At 54.2% G+C, this 21,801-nt stretch overlaps 2 protein-coding genes across 3 annotated transcripts; one reads left to right on the top strand and one right to left on the bottom strand.

Annotated features, from left to right (window-relative positions):
- Positions 1–86: 86 nt before the first annotated feature.
- On the bottom strand, positions 87–6,743 carry LSM4 (LSM4 homolog, U6 small nuclear RNA and mRNA degradation associated). Its single transcript, XM_034070902.1, has 6 exons — positions 6,689–6,743; positions 6,430–6,516; positions 6,284–6,325; positions 5,767–5,865; positions 3,358–3,541; positions 87–1,432 (listed from the first exon to the last, which is right to left on the bottom strand). Exons 2-6 carry the CDS (start codon positions 6,430–6,432, stop codon positions 1,344–1,346), a joined length of 417 nt encoding a protein of 138 aa, XP_033926793.1. The 5' UTR covers positions 6,433–6,516; positions 6,689–6,743; the 3' UTR covers positions 87–1,343.
- Positions 6,744–7,012: 269 nt separating this feature from the next.
- On the top strand, positions 7,013–20,580 carry PGPEP1 (pyroglutamyl-peptidase I). Of its 2 annotated transcripts, XM_034070814.1 has the most exons (5): positions 7,013–7,071; positions 8,853–8,905; positions 13,539–13,655; positions 14,122–14,354; positions 14,970–20,580. In XM_034070814.1, the coding sequence occupies exons 1-5, from the start codon at positions 7,038–7,040 to the stop codon at positions 15,160–15,162; spliced, it is 630 nt and encodes a 209-aa protein (XP_033926705.1). In that variant the 5' UTR covers positions 7,013–7,037; the 3' UTR covers positions 15,163–20,580. The 2 variants fall into 2 exon arrangements, with proteins under 2 accessions (XP_033926705.1, XP_012985183.2); XM_013129729.3 differs by lacking the exon at positions 7,013–7,071 and having other exon boundaries at positions 8,675–8,905.
- The last annotated feature ends 1,221 nt before the right edge of the window (positions 20,581–21,801 follow it).

Raw genomic sequence — 21,801 nt, 5'->3', positions numbered from 1 at the left:
AAACCAAAGGTCTGAGCTGCTTACACCAAGGGTTGAGGTGAGGCCGGGGTCCGGGGGGGCTCAGCACCGGTACAGACAGAGAGGGAACCGATTGCAGAGGTTGGTTTATTCCTGCTCAGCACCGAGTTCTAGAAACAGTAAAAAAATAAGTCTCTAAAAGCATGTTCCTCCTCGGAGCAGTGGCAGAGAACAGGCTCCAATGGGGGGGATCAGGTGTGCAACCCCCCCAAAGCAACAAAACCCACCCCAAAACCTCCTCAGAGCAAGTCACAAGATCAGCTTTTCCCCTAAAATGAAGCTTTTTCACCCATTCAAGGGGCAGAGGCAAGGCCAGAGCCTCTTTCTCCTCCCCTCCTGTGACCCTTCCCCACATTCCATTCCCATCAGCCAGGATGCTCTGTGGGTGTGTTTTCCTCATGGGACCCTGTGACCCGTGGGCTGGAAGACAGGAACAACCTGAGCTGGGAATTCCCAGGAGCTTTCCAAACCTGTGGCTGGGACACACTCACAACCTGCTCTGTGTCCACAGGGACTGGAAAAGGAGCTGGAGGGAATGGAATCATCAGGTGTTGGGAATGAGCTGGAGACATCTCAGTGCTCGGGACTGTGTGTGTGGGGATAAGGGAAGTAAGAGGGAAATAAGAGTTGGGAGGACACAAACATCCCAGAAAAGCCTTTTCCTTCCAAGGGAACTTCCCTCTGAAGTCAACTCAGCCACACACTCACTGGGAGATGCTCATTTATCACTAAGTTCTCTTAGGAACAACCCTTGAAGGCCAAAGGAACCTTTGTCCCAAGTCCTGCCTTAAGCCATAGGAGAAAGACAGAAGGGACTGGCCAGGAAGACAAGCAATCAGTAGCTTCCAGGTTGGTTGTTTCTAAACCACCCCAAACCCTTCAGACTACTCACATAAAGATACAAGGTCCTGGAGTTGGGTGTTTTCAACCCAAAGCACTTGCATCTGGTACAAACGCAACAAGCCTCAATACAAAAAGAAAGATTCCAAACCATCCAGAAGGCCTTTGTTTGCCTTTGATCCGGTACCAGGGACCCAGGATCATCCTTCCAATGAAACCTGGAAAACTAAAGTATTTGCACTCCCAGGAGCAGCAGAACCAAAGCTCCCGAACTGGGAATGGGGCAGTTTAAATAAATCCAATGATTTGCCTACAACAAGGAGTAAATAACTCCACTTTTTAACCACGTGGAGTTGAGAGAGGGGCTTCCAAAGGACATGATTTGGACCTGGCTCAATGGGCGGAGGAGGAGGAGGAAGGGGACACATTTGAACACATGGCAATCCTGAGGTGGAAACCCTATGGGCATCGCAGCCCCGGGCAGCTCACTGCTTTGCTGCTTGTCTGCCTGGCTTCTTCTCCTGCTGGCCTCTTCCGCTGCCTGGGATCCCTCGGCCACGGCCACCAAAGACACCTATGGGGCAGAAAGAAAGAGCAGGGGTGTAAGAGCATCACTGTGACATCTCCCAGCTGCCCAGAGCTGTAGTTATCCACCCGCTCCCCTCTTTTCCAGCCTTGGAAACAAGATGTTTGCATTTCTCCCTTCTCCATTCCTTTGTAAGGTGCATCAATGCACCCTCCATTGAATCAGCTCCTGAAAAATGGATCCATGGAAGCAGCACTGTTCTAAGAGCAGTGGGATGAGCAGGTTCTATGTCCCCTGCAAGCTGAAACAGGGAAAGGGGGGGGATTTGGTTTGGCTGCAGGAGCTGTGCTGGGCCCCCCCTCCCTGCAGAGTCACCCCAGCCCCACAGCAATGCCAGGCACTGATGCTGACCTCAGTGATCAAGGGGCCCTGGATCCACCCCAGCCCATGAGGCAGAGACCCAGGGCAGGCACCAGGCACAAGGGCTGCATGGAGGGGACGTGCCTCAACCAGAGGCAGAGGATGACTCCTAACCCTGCAGTGCTGGGGATGCTCCCAGTGAGGCTGAGCTAAAGCTGCCCCACTCCTGTGTTTGGCAAGCTGAGCAGTAAAAGACAGGAGGATTCCCAGTGTCAGGAACAATAATCTCCTTTCAAGTGCGTGCTCAATTCCAGCTTCTGGCCTCCCAACCAACGTGTCCTGCCTTTCTTCCCCCCCCCCCCTTCCCCTCCTCCTCCTTTCATGTCTCACTAATGGGAGCCAAAGCTTGGAGCTAATTAGCAAATACCAAAGCTTCCCTTTAACATATTCCATCAGCACATTGAGGCTGCACATCCGAGCAGCAGGGAACTCCACCTCCGCCAGAGCCAGGCTCTGCTCCCTCTCCCAAGGTGGGTATTTCCACAGCAGAGGAAACAGAGCAGCAAAGCTCTTGGTCCAAGTGACCACATCCAAAAAGCTGCTCTGCCAAAGCAGAAAGGGAAGGAGGGGAAAAGAAAGGCGCCTTCAGCTTTGGAAAGGTCACTCCTATGGGTTGGGAGCTGCCAGGAGGTCCCAAAGCAGCACAAGGCTCCAGGGTTTTCCCCTCCCCAAGGTCCTGGGATGGTGCCAGGTAGAGCCCAGCTTCCCATTGGGATTCCGTGCAGAGGTGGCTTCTGAAGGGTGCTCTGCAGAGAGCTCAGTCACAGCTCAGGCCTCAGGGCTCCTTCCAAACCCTGGTGTTGGAGCAAGGGAGCACACTCAGGATGTGAAGCTCCTACTGCAGCCTAAGAGTGACCCCAGGGCTGAGCACCGTGACCACAGAGTGAACGGCAAGGATGCGGCAGGAGGGGAGGAAGGATGCAGACAAGGAGAGGAACAGCTCTCAGGCTTCCAGCAAGGCCCTTTGGGAAGGAAGGAACCACCCATCCCCGAGGGGAAGCACCCCGAGCTCAGCTCAGCCCAGGAAGTGGGACAGGGAAGGAACAGTTGCTGTTGTGACCTATTTCTTTCCAAGCATCGACCTCCCCTTTGATCAGAAGCAGGAATTCTTCAGGTGGAGCAGGAGAAGCACAAGCCCTGCATAGACAATGAATCAACCAACATGGCAGGAGATCCAAAGCCCCATTCCAATGGAAGACGATGGGGTTTTAGCAGAGCTCAGTCCGTTTCCAAACACAGCAGCCATTTGTTCCCCTCCCTGCCTCTCTAAGTGAAGAGGGACCAGGTTCATTGAGCCACTAGCCAGGAGGGGTAGGAACAGTCAAGTTCAGACTCTCTAAAGCTCCTGCCCAACCCCAGGAACGAGGGAGGCACATCCCTGGCACGAATGCTTCCTATTCTTTGGCAGAAGCTGCCTCACAGGCGAGGCAACACACATGAACTGGACCAGATCCTGCACTGGAGCGGCTCCAGCTTCACCCAGCCACGCAGCCAGGGTTCAAGCAGGGAAGCAGGAGCCATTCCTTGCCCTGAAAACCAAAGAGGAGCATTACCTCGTCCAGCACCTCCAATGCCACGGCCCTTCTGCTGCTTCTGCTGTTGCATCCCACCACGGCCTCTGCCCTTGGACACCACCTCTTCTTTCACCATGTCAATGATCTCATCGGGGATCCGCAGGTATTTAATGGTGCTGCCACGAATGTAGCACTCTGGCATCCTCCAGAACTTGTCTCCATCCTATCGGGGAGCAACACATTGGGTTACAAACAAAAACTGGGGCTTTTCTATCACCTTCTGGGGCATTTTGAGGGTTTCCATCACATCTGGAGCACATGAGAGCTCCCGAGACCTTTTTGGAGAGCATTATCTGAAAGCAGGAGCACAAAAGGGTGGGTTTTCCCCTCCAGAACACGGAGCCCTGCAGGCTGGGGAGGGCACTGAGCCACCAGCCACTGCACTTTCAGTTCACTGCCTCTGAGCCTTGCTGCAAGCGGAAGGAGGCTGAGGAATGAGCACCTTCCCTTCTAAGAAGGGAATCAAAAGTGGGGCTGAAGAGGCCAACGTGGGCAGCTCCAGAAGCTCGGGTAAGAGAAGCAGAGCTGCCTTTGTCCTCCAGCAGCCCCAGCTGGGAGTCACCTCCCTGCTGCTCTCCTCTGGGTGTGGATGGAGCTGTGGGCTCTGTGCCACCAGAGCAGGGCAACTGCAGCTGTGGCAATAAGGAGCTGATGGGGTCCTGATATAGAACCTCTTCAGGTGCCCCGTTCTGGAGCTGGGATCTCCACACTGGTTGGGCACCAGCTCCAGGGCTTTCCCAGCACACAACCTATGAGGGTTTCAGCTCCTGCATCCCGGGAGCGGCTCTGGGAATAGGAACGGAGCTGAACAACAACTCGGCTGCCCATGATGTCAGTGGGAGGAGGGACAGGGACCCGCCTCGTCCCGCAGCTCCAGCCAGGGCTGGCTGCAGATGGGATGGCCCCAGCCCAGCCTCAAGCAGCAGCCTGGGGAAGAGGCATCTGCGGTGTCCCAGAGGGGCAGGAACGCCTCGTTCCTGCTCTCCTGGGATGAAACGGTTCCACACACACACCCCAGCAGTTATTTGGGGCGCTCTGCCTGCCTGGGCAAGTCCTTTGCACACAAGACAAGGCAGAAAGAGCTCCCTTCCAAGAGGGACCCGCCCGGCTGCTCCTTGGCTCGGGGTAAGGGAAGGGACGGAGGCAGCTCCTCCGCTTCCTCGTTCCGGCCTCCCCGCAATAAACAACCGCCTCCCGGCTCGGCCGCCGCTCCGTGCCATCTAGCGGCCAGTCCACACCAGTGCCACCAGTAACAGCCCCGGAGCGGCTTCAGCTCCGCTTTCCCCCGGCCTTTGGAGGCGTTGGCATCTCGAGGCTGCCAGGATGCTTGCGGCACCCACGGTGCGGGCACAGGGAAGGGTTTGCTCTCGTTTTCCATCTCTTAGCCCCAAAGGTTCCTCTCAAACCTTGCTCAAGGGGAATTCACTGCATCAAACGTGTCCCTGTGCCCCAGCACTGTCAGAGAATCCCAGATTGGTTTGGGTTGAAGGGACCTTAAAGCTCCTCCAGCTCCAACCCCTGCCATGGGCAGGGACCCCTTCCACTGGAGCAGCTGCTCCAAGCCCCTGTGTCCAACCTGGCCTTGAGCACTGCCAGGGATGGGGCAGCCACAGCTTCTCTGGGCACCCTGTGCCAGCGCCTCAGCACCCTCCCAGGGAACAGCTTCTGCCTAAGATCTAACCTGAACTTCCCCTGTTTCAGTCTGAACCCATCACTTCTTGTCCTATCAATCCAATCCCTGATGAAGAGCCTCTCTCCAGCATCCTTGTAGCTCCCTTCAGACACTGGAAGCTGCTCTGAGCTCTCCCTGCAGCTTCTCTTCTCCAGGCTCCAAACACCAGCTCCTGGGGGCTTGCAGAGAGGTTTTCAGGAGCACGAGGAGCTCTGCCAGGCTCTTGCATCCACCGGCTGCTGTTTCTGCGAGCAGACGTCTGGCAGGGACAAGACCAGACACTTCTGACAGCTCAGAACCCAAAACACTGATCACAATCTTCGGGAGCAGCTCTGGCCAAGGGCAAAAGTAGCAGAGAGTGCAGAGCGGGTGAACAACGGCCTCCTGTGTCGGGGAGAGTTAAGAGGAGCAAGCACAGGGCTTGAAGCAGCCTTTGCTCCTCAACCAGCATGTGATGGAAGAGGCTCCATCCTTGGGAGCCCCATCTCAGCACAGCCCCACACTGAGACCCTCTCACAGGGGAAAGGCCTCGGGGAAGGTGTCCCTGCCCATTGCAAGGGGTTGGAACTGGGAGAGCTTTAAGGTCCCTTCCACCCACACCAGGCTCTAGGAGAGGCTCACACAGCATCTGTGTGCCCTGCAGGCGCACCCGAGCCTCCCCTATGGCTGCTCCCAAGCACCCGGTAAAGGCAGAGCCCCCGGGGGCCGGACCTCACCCGGGACGTGCAGATGACCTCCCGCAGGTTGATGTTCATCCAGTTGTCGCAGCTCACCAGGTGCCCGTTGTACGTCTCCCCGTTCTTCAGCTCCACCAGCTGCGGGACACACGGGTCAGGCCGCAGCCCCGGCACACGCACCGGGGTCAGGCCACAGCCCCGGCACACGCACCGGGGTCAGGCCGCAGCCCCGGCACACGCACCGGGGTCAGGCCTCAGCCCCGGCACACGCACCGGGGTCAGGCCGCAGCCCCGGCACACGCACCGGGCTCAGGCCGCAGCCCCGGCACACGCACCGGGGTCAGGCCGCAGCCCCGGCACACGCACCGGGGTCAGGCCGCAGCCCCGGCACACGCACCGGGGTCAGGCCTCAGCCCCGGCACACGCACCGGGGCCAGGCCGCAGCCCCGGCACACGTACCGGGGTCAGGCCGCAGCCCCGGCACACGCACCGGGCTCAGGCCGCAGCCCCGGCACACGCACCGGGGCCGGGGCTGGGCCGCGCTGCCGGTACTCACCATGGGGTGGTTCTGCGCCGTCTTCAACAGGGACAGGGGCAGCTGCGGGGGAACAGAGAGGCCTCAAGCACCGGTGGGACCGGGGACGGTCATAGCCCCCCCTCCCCCATGTACCGGTCCCGGTTCCCGGCCCCACCGCCACTCACCATCGTGCCGGAGCCACCGCCGCGCCGGTCGCTGCCGCTCAAACCGCCCCCGGCCCCGCTCGGGGCCAATCAGAGCGCGGCGCTGCCCTGGGGGAGCCAATCAGAGCACGGCGCGCTCACGGCGGAGCCAATCAAAGCAGCCACGGGCTACGGCCGCAAAGCAACACCACGAGCGTTCCGGTCCGCGCCTTTACGACAGCGCCGTAAATGGAAGGAGGGGGGCCGGGTGGGAAGCGGTGGGGCTCCCGTTTCCCGTTACCTGCGGATCCCGGTTCCTGCCTTTCCCACCGGGCCCGGGTCGAACCGGAGCTTCTCAGAGCCCCTCCCCCCCCCCCCGGTGAAGAAGCTCCGGGCCCAATCCCGGCCCCTCTCCTCAAGCGCCTTCCGCGGCGGCGGCGGAAGTGGTGTGTAGAGGCCGCTCTGGGCGGCTCGGCGGACCACACTCTATGGTATCGCCGGCGGCGGCGGGGCGGAGCGCCCTCGGTGGGGGCGGGGCTGGAAGGGGCCGCTCTGTGCCGCGGGGCGGAGCGTACTCGATGGTGGAGGGGCGGGGCCGGGCGCTCAGTGCGGGGCGGCGGCGGAACGGGACCGGACGGGACCGGAGCGCGATGGAGAAGCCGCGGAGGGCGGTGGTGGTGACCGGTAACCGGTTGGGTTCAATGCGGGCTCAATGGGGTGTCCGAGCAGCGGGGGTGCGGGAGGGGTTGGTGCGCTCCGGCCGCCCCATCCCGAGCATGGGAGAGGGGAAGCCGGGACCGAGCTCACCCCCCCCCGGGGCAAGGGGAATGCGAGGGGACGGAGATGGTCAGGTCCTGTCCTCGGGGTGATCTGTGGGGCAGGAGGGGGGGAATGGGGTTTGAATGGGGTTTGAATGGGTTTGAATGGGGCCTGGGGCCACAGCGGCTTGCGCTGGAGGCGAGCGGCTCTGCCGGGAGCGGGTGGCGGATCCCGGCTCTACCGGAGCGGCCGCGCTCGCCGTGACTAAACAGAAAGCGGCGGCAGTGAATCCCCTCCTGCCCCGGTCCTATGGGATCCCTATGGGGTCAGCTCCTGGGGCTGTCACTGCCGTCCTCTTCGGAGCGAGTCCCGGCGTGTTCCCGTCAGCGGGGATCGGTGCTGGGCGTGCACGGGGTGAGGAAGGAGCTCATCCCATCGGGATCCGTTCCGCTGCTGTCCTGAGCCTTGGAGAGCCCTATTGTGGATGTGGAGGAGCTCCTGGGCATGCCCTGCTGCTCCCGAAGGTGTCCTGCGAGAGGGAGATAGCAGGAGGATCCAGGCAGGAGATGAGCCGTTCGAGGGTTGCGTGCGGTGTGCGGGCACCTGTAGGATTCCAGCCTTCCCGTGGCTGGGTTGTTAGGAAGAACTGGATGTGCTTGGATTCCGTCGGGTTCAGGCTCTCGTGGTTTCCTTAGGAAGGAGCCTTTGCAGGTCCTGCTTGTGCCCGGACATCGCTGCAGAAACAGCTGAGAAGGGGTTGGGTGCTCGGACCTGGTCCTAGCTTGTCTTGGGAACACTGGAGCTTGCTCCCAGGAAAACACGGATGTTTGGATCTTGTGTTAACCTTCAGCAGGTTCCTTTTGGGCAGAGAGCGACGTGGGTTTGACTGTAAGAGCCCCATCAGCTTGGATGCAAACCCGGCTTGCAGCGTAACCTCAGCCTTGCCATTGAGAGCAAATAGAACGTTTCCATTAACGTGTCACACAATATTTGTGGTCCCTCTCAAAGCCTTTCAGGAGTTAGGCACAATTTATGCCTCTTAATGGCATGAGGCTCCCAGGGAAGCTCTGACAGGTCAGATTAAAGCGTATCGACGTTGTGCCCAGATGAATTGCCCAACCTTTGTGTGCTTGCTCAGGAGGAGATGCTGGAGGTTACTGGTTAACTCGGAGTTACTCATTAGGAAATCGAGATGTGGTGAGTAAATGGCAGTGATAACGTTATCATAACCTTTCCTGCTCGCTGGAGGTGAGTGTCCAGAGAGCCTGTTTCCACCTAAGGCAGAACTGATGCTGGCAGAGAGCATGGTGAAGACCTGAGCAGAGAATAACTCTTTGAACCAGGCTTGTGTCCATTTGTGGAAGTGGCTGCTGTGGCCTAAACCAATCAGGAATACAAAATCCCATCAGGATTCTAATGCTGGGACATCAGGGAATGTCTCTGTTCAGAACAAGTTCTTCCAAGCTGGTCAAGGAAGGGGGAAATCCACTTGCCCCAGTGTCTGCTCACAGTGAAGGTGTACAGCTCAGCCACGTCTGTGCAGGTCTCTTAGTACTTGGGTGTAAGGTAAATAAGGCTTGGGCATTAGAAGTGGGGTTTCTTTCAGGCTCTGTATACCAGGAAAGCCCAGAGCCACTTTGCCCCTTTCACTTGAGTCAAACCTGTTGGGATGACTTCACCACTGTGGGTTTTTCCTTCTCTTGCAGGGTTTGGTCCCTTTGGAGAGCACGCTGTTAACGCCAGCTGGATTGCAGTTCAGGTAACCCTCCACATACCTTTGTTCGTGGCAAGTTAAACCAGAGCCCTGCTGATAACATCCCCCCTCCAGCTCTCATTTGGAACTTGTCTTCCCACTGTATTACCTGTGAGCAGCTCACTCCAGATGGTCAGAGGATGTCTTATTCACTACTCCCAAAGCAATCCCTTGGCTAGTGGGATGTAATGGGATAGAGCTACTCAGGCAAGGAAGGAATCCGTAGGCTAAGCCCCAAGGTTTGGAAGCTGTTAAACAGGGCAGGGAGCTGAGCTCTTCCTCTGCCCTGGACATGAATAAACAACCCCAGGAGAAGGGTTGTGCTTGTCTCTCAGCTGCAATGGGGGAGTTGGTTAACCTTTAAGCCAAGCCTCATCTGCAATGAGACTTCCCCCTCAGAGCCTGTGGGGTCAAGTGCACTGCAGAGTCAAGTCCACCGTGGGGCTGAGGACTCTGACCTGCCCTTGGCTTCTCCCCTCTGTTCCTTCTGCTTTTGGTGCTGGGCTGCAGGGGGCAAAGCAGGAGGAATGGGATGGGGGGACCAGTGGTGTTTGAACCCCCCGGATGCAGCCTCCTCTCTGCTGAGGAACAGCATGGGATGCTCCATCACTTTATGCCACTTGTAGCTGCACATCTGCAGGAGCACGTTCATCCTGTACCGCTGCCATGGCCCCAGCAGAGGTGAGGAGAAGGAACCAGACTGAATGAAGGAGTTAAGGTCACTTGCTCTAAAAGCATTACCTAGGGCCAGTGCTGCCACATTATCCCCCTTCTTCCTTATTTGTCACTTCTGGATGTGGTTTATGACAAAGCTACTGGGAATTCGAGGGTACCTTTTAGTACAGTTGTCCAGGGAATTAGAGCTGTTTTTCTCCCCAGCACATGTCTCTTCCCTTCAGAGCTCGGAGATTAATATCTTCTTTAGAATGCTTTTAAATTAAATCACAAACTCTAATCAATTACAGTCAACTAATGTCCAGATGTCTAATGGGGTGGCTGGTAAAGGAAGAAACCTTTTCCTCCCAGAGCCTTTTGGAAGTGAACGTATCCAAGTTAGTGTTTGCTTCACTTAAGTTTGGGGGGGGAAATGGAAGTATATGGGGGGGGTAAAGTGGCCTGGTACTGAGACTGAAGAGCGAGGCAAATGGATTTGGTCTGTTCTTACTCATGTGAACCAGCTACTTTTATCCTAAGCGGGATAGACAAAGGGGTGTTGTGCTTGCGGAGCAGGAAGAGTGGTGGCTGCTGCGATGCAAACACACACCTAATGTTTAATGTCACTCCTCCAGGCACTGGTGCCTGCTCAGCTGAGAGCAGAAGGGCCCACGTGCCTTTTCCATTGGTTTTAGGGGCTTGGGGCTGTTTGGAAAGCATCAGCCTGGAGTTGGAGCCTGTGCTTTGTGCTGCTTTGGAGCCCGTCTCTGAGCTCCTCACTAAACCCCAGCCCCGAGGCAGCAGCAATGGGGAGGATTTGCCTTCCCTCAGCCCCGAGAGGCCCAGACAAAAAGGAACAGCATGGCTTTGAGCACAGGCGAGTTGGGCATTGTGCGGGTTGCAGACGGGGGACTCCATGGAGCGGAGGGGACACAAAGGCACGTCTGCGCCGGAGCCCCAGCCGCTGTGATCTGCATCTTAATAGCAGAAAAATCAATTAAACAATCTTGCTAAATCCTGCCTTGCTTCGGGGCTCAGCTCCTTCTGCTTTATTATGGCTTTTATGAGCCCACATCCCGAGGAATCCAATTCCCTGCTTTGCTTTCCGCTCCTCTGCGGGGTTATTTGGCACGGATATGGGGTGTCTGGTCCCTCCCTAGGAGAGCTGCTTGCTCTGCCTTTGAAAGCAAAGGGACTTTCACACATGGGGACCTTCAATAGCAGCACTTGCAGTGGAATAACAGGAAGATGTTTGGAGATTTGCGCTCCTAATTCCCTATGAATTCAATGGGAATAACAACATCTTTCTGCTTTGGTTTTCCCCGTTAATGTGGATTTTCTGTTCCACGTTTCCCTTGTTTTCCTGTTTTCTTTGGAGGAATTTGCTCCGCTGCAGTTTTGGCTTGGGAAGGACCTTCCTTTCAACAAGTAGTTACTGAAACGAGCTTTTCTGTTCATTTTCTGGCCTCCTTGGTGTAACTTAGGTGTAGACACAGGTGGATTGGGAAGTGAATGGGCTCCTGCCTTCATCCCCCCAAAGTGCTGCTGCCAGAGGAGGAGGAGGAGGATGAGAGAGGTCAGGCTGTGCTGTGACATTAGTAAGGACAATTGCTGTCAGGGTGTCTAGACAGACCTGATAAGGATATTAAAGGCTCACAAAGGCAACCATTGTGGAGGGGTCAGGGAAGCGGGCAGACGCCTTCGGGTTGCTGGGGCTGTCAGGTATACAAGGGAATGAGTTGTCTGGGGGCCAGTGTACATCTTTATTATGGACTGGAAGCAGGCAGTGCTGTGCTTGGTTAAAGGGAATATGTGGGTTTGTAAAGCTGGCATTTGGAGAAGGTTTGGAGCTGTCACTTGTGGGGCTGAGCCCAAGTGTCCCCTTTGTGCTGCCAGGAAAAGTTTCCACAAGGAAGCTCATCTTAAGGAGCTGTTTGATGCTCTTTAGGGGAGTGATGATGAATTCCCCCCTGGTAACACTGGAGATCTTCCTAAAGAGACTGACTTGTATTTGGATGCTCTCATTTGTAAACTACTTACTTTATTAACGTGCCACATAAACCAGCTAACGTTTTGAAGGCAGATCTGTGCGAAAGAGATGTGATGAAACATCACTTAGCATCCATCTCTGGTAATGGATGTCTGTGTATGCCAGACACTAATCAATACAGCGAGCCTTTAATATCAGCCTTGCCCTCGGAGCCAGCGCAAGTGATTTATCATTGTTGTTGCTCATATCTGCTGGTCCATGGAAGTCTTTGCTGGTTTAGTTGGCTTAGATCTTGTTACACCGGCTGTGGGCCTTACAAGTGGGAAAGGGTTTCTTTACTCAGTGTAGTGCTGACAACTACAGACAGAAAGGATATGGAGGTGCTGCTCGTGGTTAGATAGGGGAGGTAGGATTGTAATGGAGAGGTCCAAAACCCTCAGCTTGTCTCATTTCAACTGGCTTTAACTGCAGTGTAAACCTAGGGCAATACGAGATTGGAAGGGGAGGGAGCTGCATTGCATTTGGCTGTGGTGCACTCTTTAGCCTGAGGTTTGCATCGTCTCCATGTGCAGGAAAAGAAAGCCTAGGAATTGCATGAGAGAGCTGCTCTTGGCTCTGCTCCCTGCATCCGAACCTGCACTAAAGGTAAGTTGATCATTCAAGACCCTATTGAAGAGGCCTTTGATGGTTTGCTGCCTTCTCTGCTGGAGATCCATAAGAACAGCTACAGGGAGCTCTGGCTGTGGGAGGAGCAGGTTGTGTCCTTGCTGTGCCTGCAGCCCCTTGGATGGAAGCACAAGGAGTGGTTCCCAGCATGAGGAAGCTGGTGTTTCCAGTTGAGTGTGTTCAGGAGGAGAAGAGCATCACCAGACAAGGAGCTTGTGCTGTGGGTGAGCTTGTAGCCTGCTCCCCAGCTCCTCAGGTTGAGCTCAGCCTATGGCTTTGTTTGAGAGCCTGTGTTTTCCCAGAGGCTGCATCCTTCCCTTGTGTCCTTGGAAGTTGGGGTTTGATGGCTCCAAAAGGTTCATTTCTGATCAAGTCCTGTTGTGGGCTTGACTGGCAACGTCTCAGACTCTTCCTGCAGTGTGCTGAGCCTGAGACCAAAGAAGAACAAGGGAGAAGTATCCAGGACCATGGCAGTGTTGGGATCAAACAGGGGGGAAAAAGAGATCTTTCCTCTTCCCTCTGGTTTTAAAGGTATTTAACTGACCCTTTGTGTTCTAAAAGGTACAAAGGGAAATGGGCCAAGTTTATTGCCTGGGTAGTTGGGCTGTTTTCAAGCCATGGCTTTAGTTAAGGTTATAGGGGGAGAAAGAATTCACTAACAGCTCGTGTTGCAAAATGAAGTTGAATGTATTGGGTAAATAGGTTACAGCAGCAGTGGAAATGGACTGTCTTCTATTTCAGATCCTGCCAAAAGGAATGTAAGGAGTATGTTGAGGAGGATGTGCCAGTGTTGTTTCAGTTTCTCATAGAGAAGTGTTCCATAGAGCCTGACAGACACCTGGTCACAGCCTGGGTCTGCTTTCACCTAACCCTGAGAGCTCCCAGCCTGGAAGCAAAGGGGGATTTGCTCTCCAGGTCATCAGACAGAGGACAAGTTACACAATGGATGTAATCCTCCCAGTTCAGCTTCTCCCTGCAGGTACCTGGTTCTTTCAGTAGGTGAATATGAGGAGCCAAACCTTTCTCTGAAGTGTGGCTGTTGCTGATAACCATCATCACTTCAATGCCAATCTCTTTGTTACACACACATCAGAGCAAAGCAAACGGTCCTGTGGGTGAAGACTGTTGATGCAGGTGCAGAGATGCCTTTGTTGTTTCCCTGTTGTCTTGATGTTGTTAACCGTGCTGTTTATGAGGTGATGCAGCCCACACTGTAACTGGTGTTGGTCCTTCACAGCAGGCTCACTGCACCGTTAAACCTCCCACAAGTCTCTGTTCTCTGCTGAGCTTGGGTCTGACCATCTTGGCTTTATTTCCCCATGTCTTTAGGAGCTGGAGAAGCTGGGACTGCGAGATGATGTGGATCTGCACGTCTATGAGGTCCCAGTTGAATACCAGACAGTGCAAAGGCTCATTCCTGCATTATGGAAAAAGCACAGTCCACAAGTGAGTGAGTAGAGGGAGGTGGAGAAAAGACACAGCAAATGGGTGAGATCTGTCCCGCTGACAGCAATGAGCAGAATGGGAACTCCTGTTTCTGACGTGTGTTCAGGCTGCTGTCCCTTTGTGAGAACATGTGAATTTGTGGGGTTTGACAGCTCAGAATAGAGCAGTCCATTAATGGGAGCAGTTGGTGTGAAGGGATGCAAAGGGATGTGGAGGCAGCTAGTGTTGGGCTGTGCCATCAGTGGTACCCACATTCATCTTAACCCTGAGTTAATCCCAGCTTGGGCCAGGAGGGGGTGAACCAAGGAGAGTTGTTGCGACTGGAGCCATGAATTCATTGCTCAATGACTCATTACCATGATATTCCTGCAGGAATCCCTGCAACAACCCCCAGTCATTACCTGGGCATAGCAGGCTCTGGGTTTTCCACCAGCAGTTGATCTGATTTGGTTCTTTTCTCTTGCAGCTGGTGGTTCATGTGGGTGTTTCGGGTATGGCTACGACTGTGACTCTGGAGAAGTGTGGCCACAATGTGGGTTATAAGGGCTTGGACAACTGCCGCTTCTGCCCAGGCTCTCAGTGCTGCGTGGAAGGAGGCCCCGAGTGCATCGATTCCATTATTGACATGGACACAGTTTGCAAGAGGGTCTCAGCACTGGGGCTGGACGTCACGGTCACTATATCAAAGGATGCTGGCAGGTACAGATGCCAGGGAGTGTGGTAAAGAGTGTAAAGATCATCCTCTTCTGCTCTTGTGAGACCTGATCCAGCTCTGGGGCAGCAGCACGGGAAGGACATGGAACTGAAGGAGTGAGGCCAGAGGAGGCCATGGGGATGCTGCGAGGGCTGGAGCAGATCCCATAGGAGCCAGGCTGAGAGAGCTGGGCTGGGGCAGCCTGGACAAGAGAAGGGGAGACCTGAGAGCAGCTCCAGTGCCTAAAGGGGCTGCAGGGAACCTGGAGAGGGGCTTGGGACAAGGGATGTAGGGACAGGCCAAGGGGAATGGCTTGAACCTGCCCGAGGGGAGACTGAGCTGAGCTCTTAGGCAGAAGCTGTTCCCTGTGAGGGTGCTGAGGCGCTGGCACAGGGTGCCCAGAGAAGCTGTGGCTGCCCCATCCCTGGCAGTGCTCAAGGCCAGGTTGGACACAGGGGCTTGGAGCAGCTGCTCCATGGAAGGGGTCCCTGCCCTGGCAGGGGTTGGAGCTGGAGGAGCTTTAAGCTCCCTTCAACCCAACCCATTCCATGATTGTGTCCTGCAGGTCTCTCACTGGGTTTGTCACTTGGTGCTAATGAAGCTCTCTCCTTGTGTTTCAGGTACCTCTGTGACTTCACTTACTACACATCCTTATACCAGAGTCGTGGGAGGTCAGCTTTTGTGCACGTGCCTCCGCTGGGAAAGCCCTATACTGCAGAACAGCTGGGTCGGGCACTACAGGCTATCATAGAGGAAATGCTGGATGTTTTGGAGCATTCCGAAGACAAAATCAATTGTCAGCATGAACACTGAACGTGGGCAGAAGTTATCCTAGTATTGCACTTCCAAAACCTTCCCTGCTACCGAAGTACCTGGGGAGCCAGCCTGAAGCCTACAGACCCACGAATTGGAGACTTCCAAAAGGCAAATTCCACTCCTAGAAATGGACCTTTTCTTTGCTTTTTTTCTCTGTCAGATGTGTGCATTTCAGCCTAGGCAACAAAGGAGTCAGAATCTCTTCCTGGTAACACCTGCAACTCCTCCTTTGCGAAGCGATTCTAGTGTGCGTGCTGTGCTTCATGCAGAGCTCCTGACCAGTGTAACCAGTGCAGATGGAAGGGTTCTCATCTGGACTTGCTGTTCAGGTGCAGGGAATTGATAACCCAGTCTTCTAATGACCAGTTTTTAAGTCGAAAGGTTTGCTTTCGTTTTGTTTCCCCCCTCTTTGGCCCACATGCTCAGTTATGATATAAAGAGCTGGAATAGTGTGGGCTTATCTGTTGGACAACAGCGCTTGGTGGAGACGAGGAATCTTGGCAATTGAGAGATGGAACAACCCTTCAGGCACTGACTTCTTACCCCACGTTGTCCAGATGCTCACAGGGTCCTCTGTCACGTACTGGTTAACCGGTAGCTGCAGATAGAAGGGACGTGCTTTGGGTTCCTTCTGTGGCAGAGCAGGAGTTGGCTTTGTCTTTGTTTCTTGTACACAAGGATGAGCCTGACTTGGCCAAATACTTCCAAGTGTCTTTTTAATTCCCTTCTCCATCTCACTCCTCAATTTATTCCCTTTCTTCCTCAAGTCAACATATACCTCCTGTGCAAAACACCTTGTGTCAGCTGTGTATGAAACAAAGCAGTAGCAGTGAAATAGCTTTGCTAAAGGCCACTTGCTCCACAGGAGACCTTCACCCTCCACTTGGTGCTAGCTGTTCTTTTGAAGGCGAAGGTTGAGTAATTGCTAACTTCCCCAGTTATACATTTTCCTCCTTGGAAAGGTTAGAAGAGTAATGTTTAACATTGATTCAGCATCGTCACCTTGATTTATTAGGGACACGAGTATGCGATGGGAAGACGTGCTGCCAAATCCAGCTAAAATCCTAAGCCTGCTGTTTGTAAACCAGAGGCAATTGGTTGAAAAGGAGGAATTCTGCTTCGGATGAGTTTTCCAGGCTGGTTCTTAATGTTTCCTTCCCAATGGGAGGGTGCAGATTGCTGCTTCTTGCATGGACTTTCCCAGGAGTTCACTGGGGGAAGCATACATGCAGGTGCTAAGCAGGACTGGTTGATGCAGGTTTGCTGCCAGATGACATGGCTCCAGTGAAGGATGGATGATGGTGCAGTGGGAGCAGGCATTGGTGATTGATGACCAGTTGGTCCCACTGAGGGGCCATTTAAATGAAGAGGTCTGTGATTCGATCCGAATACTTTTACAAATATATATATACATACATATATATATATACACCCCCCCAACATTTGGAATGCCATTACCTTCATTTTCTACTTAGGAATGATCCTGCTCTAGTATCTCTCAGTGAGAGCTGCCATTAACTTGCTGTTTCCCAGGAGAAGTCTAGCGACAAAGGGAATAGAGACCACTTCTTGCCACCCTGGAGAGAGGACCAAGGCTTCTGCAGTTGGAATAACTTGGCTCTTGTGGAGATGGTGGGATAAACGTGTGGGTTTTTCCCAGTGCAATTCCCACTGGGTTTAGTGTATGAGCTTTTCTGAACAAAAGAGGTTGCTTTCCAAGCTTCTCTTTTGCATTCAGATGCGAGGTAGCACTTGTGGGGCTGTCACAGGCTTTCTGGTCAGTAATTTATTGTATTTAATGTGTTGTTGAGGTATTGGTGCCTTTGACGTGGCTTTTGCCAATAGTTGAGCTCCTTTTGTCATGTAGCTTTGTCCCTTTCTCTGATAGGAAGCTTTGGCATGGGGGTATCTTAGCTGCTGAGTGCTTGAAAGAGGAGGAATTGAGGTGTTGTGCTGAGTTCAGCCACTGGTTGAAGGGGTTTTTAGGCATGCTGTTTAATGGACCTGGAATGTAGCTGGCAATGGAATGGGAGTGGGAAAGAACAGTTGAGTGGGGGGAGAAGAGGAAAAGGAAGGGATCAAAGCGGGCACAGGAAGGGCTGATGCCCATGGGAAGGTCTGGCATCCAGGCAGCCCTCACCTGGAGCAGAAGGGGTTGGAGGAGCTCAGTGCTGGTGATGGAAGCCTCGAGGTGAGATGTGCCTTGTCTGTCTGTGTCTTTTCAACGTTGGTGCTTCCTCGGAGCCTTGGAGATTCCCATTGGGATGTGACTGAGGAGGAGGTTCATCCATGGGGAAGGGAGATGGCAGCGGCTGCATGGGGAGGTGTGTTCACCCTATGGAGCTGGGTCCTGCCCCATTCAGACATTCCTTATTGGGTGCTCCCTGCTCCCCAAGGGTAAATCCTGAGCCAGTGCCTGTGGTTGCTCCTTGAGGACTGCAGTGCTTGACCCACGTGGTGCTGTTAAATCCATCTCCTTTTGGGCCGTGCGTTGTTTGGAGCAGCCCTTGGAGCTGTGTCTCCTCAGGAGCTGTTCTGATGCTTCCATGGGAGCAGTTTCATAGGAAAAATAACTTATTTTATACTCTTTTGGGCTTGTTTTTTTGAGCATTAGTCCGCAGAGGTTGCATTTGTAAAGGGGGGTTGGGTGCTAGAGCAATTGTGTAGGGAAACTCTTCCAGATGGCATGGAACTGATTTTATTTAACCTGACCTAAATTCAATACTTTTGGGGTGGGGGGTGGGTTATTTTTTGCCTTTTTGTTGTGTTAAACTCATGGCTTCAGATTACCTTCCCCATAGGTTCATGTTTGCTTTGGGATCAGGCCATCAAACTGCTGCAGCACTTCCAAAAGCTGATGTTTGGGCTGATTCTTCCTTATCTGCTTCTTCTTCCAGATCATCCGTGCATAGAGCTTGTGTGTTTGCACTGCCTGGGGGACCTGTGGCCCAGCACAGGACACTGTGTGCTGGGGAGGAGGTGGAGGGAGCTCAGGTTTGCTCTTCATTATGGTGCCTGGGGAAGCTATAGGATCCTGGGAGTGCAAAGTTGGCTCTGGGGTAAGGGAGAAGACTTGTGTGCAAGAGAGAATTAGGGAGGTTCCACTGTATGGGGTCTGCTGTCATTTGAGGGACATGCCAGGAGCTTGGAGTAGGAGCTGGCTGATGTGTTGGTGGAGTTTGGTGATGCCAATGTGGTTGGTGCAGTTATTAAATGCTGTGGAGGGGGTTGAGGGAGTCCAGATACTCGTAAACTCCATCATTTGGTGACTGATGGCTGGGGGAGAGATTCCCTTTGGATAATTCACCCCAGCAAAGAGAAGCAGTGAGTGTGGAAGTTTCTTTACCTTCAAGACTTATGGGGGACTTCATCCATAGGGATCCCTTCCAACCTGAGGTTTTCAATGGGATGCTTGAAGGGGAAGCCCCATTTTACAGAAGCTTTTACAAAGGGTACCAAACCTGTGAGATTTATAGAGCCCTTCACGTGTATCTGGAGCATCCCCCAAGCTGCTTCCTCCTGAACAGTAGTGAGAAAGGATGCAAAGGTCAGGACGATGGTGAGAGGTGTTGAGGGTGGTTGTGACATGAGACTGTGGCCAAGAGCTTCCAAGAGGGGCCAATGCTGGAGACCAGGAGAGCTTACAGGTTGCTTTGCTTTCACCCCCAGAACAGGGGAACTCAAAGGCATCAGGAGGCAGTTGGAGGTCAGTGCTCCCTGGCTGCAGGAGGGGAGGTGATGTTTGCATGCAGGGGCATGTAAAGCATCCCCTGGTGCTGTCTCCGGCAGGAAACCAGCCCCACGGAACCAGGGCTCTGCTCTGCTGTGTCCCCTTGATCCCGACAGGGTTGGTACCATGTGTGCTGTGCTAAGTCAGGTAGGAAACGGAGCATTTACCTTCCTAGGCTGTCACACTTGGATGTAGCATTCAAACCCTGCTGTTGTGCAGGTGATACTTAGCCTTTGAGTGCCTCTGTCACCTGCAAGGGGGTATTCCAGGCTGCTGGCACACAGTTCCATGCCTGGAATAAAACCCCAGGAGCTTCCAGGCCTGCAGAGTCACAAATGGGCTCTCGGTGGTGTTCTTATTTGGTAAGAAAAAGGACTACAGAAGTTATCATCCCTGAAGTTTCCAATGCTAATCTTCATCTGATGCAGTGTGGGATGCATTGACCTCATGGGTGGGTTTTCCTATGGAGCGTGGAAAAGGAATTGTGCTTGGAGGAGCTTCTGCAGACCAGGAAAGCAATGGAAAGAAGAGGATTGTGTCAAGGTTTAACTTGGGAACTCCTGCATCTCTTTGAACTTCCAGTGTGTTTCTGACTCTGACCACCCATGGGATGCTGGGGCATGGAGCTGCTGGAAGAGCCAGCTGAAACCAGTGTGTTCCCATGCAGGGATGACACTCATGGTGCTGGGGGGGGTTTAACTGTGATTGTCAGGTTTCTTTCATCTGTTGGCTTGGATAACGTAGCCCTAGTCCCTAAGTACACATCCTGACATAGGACTGGGTGGTTTTGCACCAGAAACTCTCATGTTTTGCAGTATAAAGTGCACTTTTTCTTCAGCCACACCTTGTATTCCTGTCTGATGGGTGTCTGACGTGCTGAAAGTGATGCTCTGCCTGACCTCCCAAGCTGAGGATCTTGTTCCTTCCTCATCGTAGTCATTGCAGCCTGTGAGCTGCTTCTGCTCAGTCTCTTGGAAGACCAAGGAGAGAAGAAAATGCCTCCCATAGGTAGGAATTCAAGCTAGGAAATGAACCTATACACTGCCCTTGACTAAAACTGTGCTGCGTCAGTGCACGGTCAGGTTTCCTATTGCACCAGCTTCTTCAATCACAGATGTTTACTTTGATGAAACAGGGAGTGCCTTGTCCTGTGCTGGGCTTGCTTATGGCGAGCAGAGGGTGATGATGGGGACACATCCACCCAAGGTGGATGGAAAGACTGGGAGAAACTGGGATCCCTTTCATCCAAGGATGCTCTTCAGCAACGGTGCTGAACCTGATGCACCCTCAGACCTGACCGAGGAGCAGACAAGCTCTTTGCTGCTCGGTTCTCACTCTGGTTGGGTTGGCCAAACCTGTGCAGGTTGTTCTGTCTCTTGGGTAGGGTTCGGTGCTGTGCACATCACAGCATCACCCGGTGCTGGGGCCCTCTCTTCATGCATCCCAGTTGTGTGCCTGGTACCTCAGGTGTGGCTGATGTTGCTCTTGCTCATCAGGACTCAGTTTGGAACCTGTTTCTCTCAGTGTGTTCTTGCAGTGCCTTGTAAAACCCAACCTATCTCCTGTGGCAAAGGGCTGTGTCCTAAAGAACCCTTCACGTGCGTGCAGCTTGCTGTGGCCAGACTGGACTTTGTAACTGGAGACTGAAACCCATGGCTTGAAGGAAATAAAGAGTTCAACTCTGACTCCTGGTGCTCTGTGACAAGCGGTTCCAGATGCCTTTTGTAGGCTGCTTGTGCCTCACTGGTGCTCGCAGTGTGACCAGGTTGGGGTTTGGAGCATCCCCAAGGTCCCTGCTGCTGTTGGAGGTGAGCCCTTGGACCCCATCCCATGTGCCTGATTTGCAGCAGACCCTCTCTGGGCTGGGATGGGAAGCAGCCTGGCTTCAGCTCACAGCAGGCACGGCTCCTGCCTCGGCTGCCATCAGGCTGTTCCTGTTGCCACTGGTCCTGACTGGGAGCAAACTGGGGTTGTGGGAGGGCCGGTGCCACCAGATGGTGCTGCCCTACAGCCGGATGGTGCTCGGCTTCACCCCGCAGTGATGGAGCTGCGGTACCCGAACAGCTTCAGCCTCATCCCGGCCCCTTCCTGTGGTCCTGATGCTCCTCGGCTCGGATGCTGGAGGGATGGAGGACGGGGAGGGTCACAGCATCGGGTCCTGCGATGTGAGCGGTGATCCAGAGGCAGGGCTTTGCTAAGACCGAGATTTAAAGCCTGATCCTGGTGAAGTTCGGAGGGTACCGAGGTGGGACAGGACCTGCGGTGGGTCACACAGTGCTCCTGGACCAACAGCTGTGGTGCCAGGGCTGAACATGCCCCCGCTCCAGTGTTCGTGGTGGTTTGTGGCTGGAGGGGGGAGCAGAGAGGAAAACGTTGCTGCTCTTTCTGAATCTCTGCTTTTCCAATGCCCTTTCTTTGCTATCCCAGCGCTGGGAATGGTTTTCCCTGAGCTGCCGTCGGGATCGTGCTGGGTTTTCCAGCTTTGCCTTCAGAGATGGAGCTTTCCTCACCCTCACTGCAGGCAGCTTGCGATGGGAACCCAAGGGGCTCGAGGTCTCCCTCGAAGGAGAGGACACGGGTTAGGGTTAGCCAACCCCTGCACACATCCCCCTGAGCCGCATTCCCTTTAGAGCATGATCAGCTTTCCCCGCAGAGCTTCCAAAGGGATGTCCTGTGCGGGGTGAGCCGCGAGGTCCTTTGGAACCGCAGCAATCCAGAGGGAGAACGAACCCTGAGGGCTGACCGGGAAGCACATCCCAGAGCATCCCACTTATCCCACATCCAGAGAGCGCCAGGGAGGAGACCCCTTTGATGGGCTCATAGATCCCCATTGCTCCTTGTGCCCCCCCTGCTCCGTGCCCCTGCTCCTCCTCCCTCCATACCCCCCTTCCCCCGGCTGCTGCCCG

The sequence above is a fragment of the Melopsittacus undulatus genome, chromosome 19, assembly GCF_012275295.1.
Source record: "Melopsittacus undulatus isolate bMelUnd1 chromosome 19, bMelUnd1.mat.Z, whole genome shotgun sequence".
NCBI lineage: Eukaryota > Metazoa > Chordata > Aves > Psittaciformes > Psittaculidae > Melopsittacus > Melopsittacus undulatus.
This window is presented reverse-complemented; position numbering and strand designations above follow the sequence as displayed.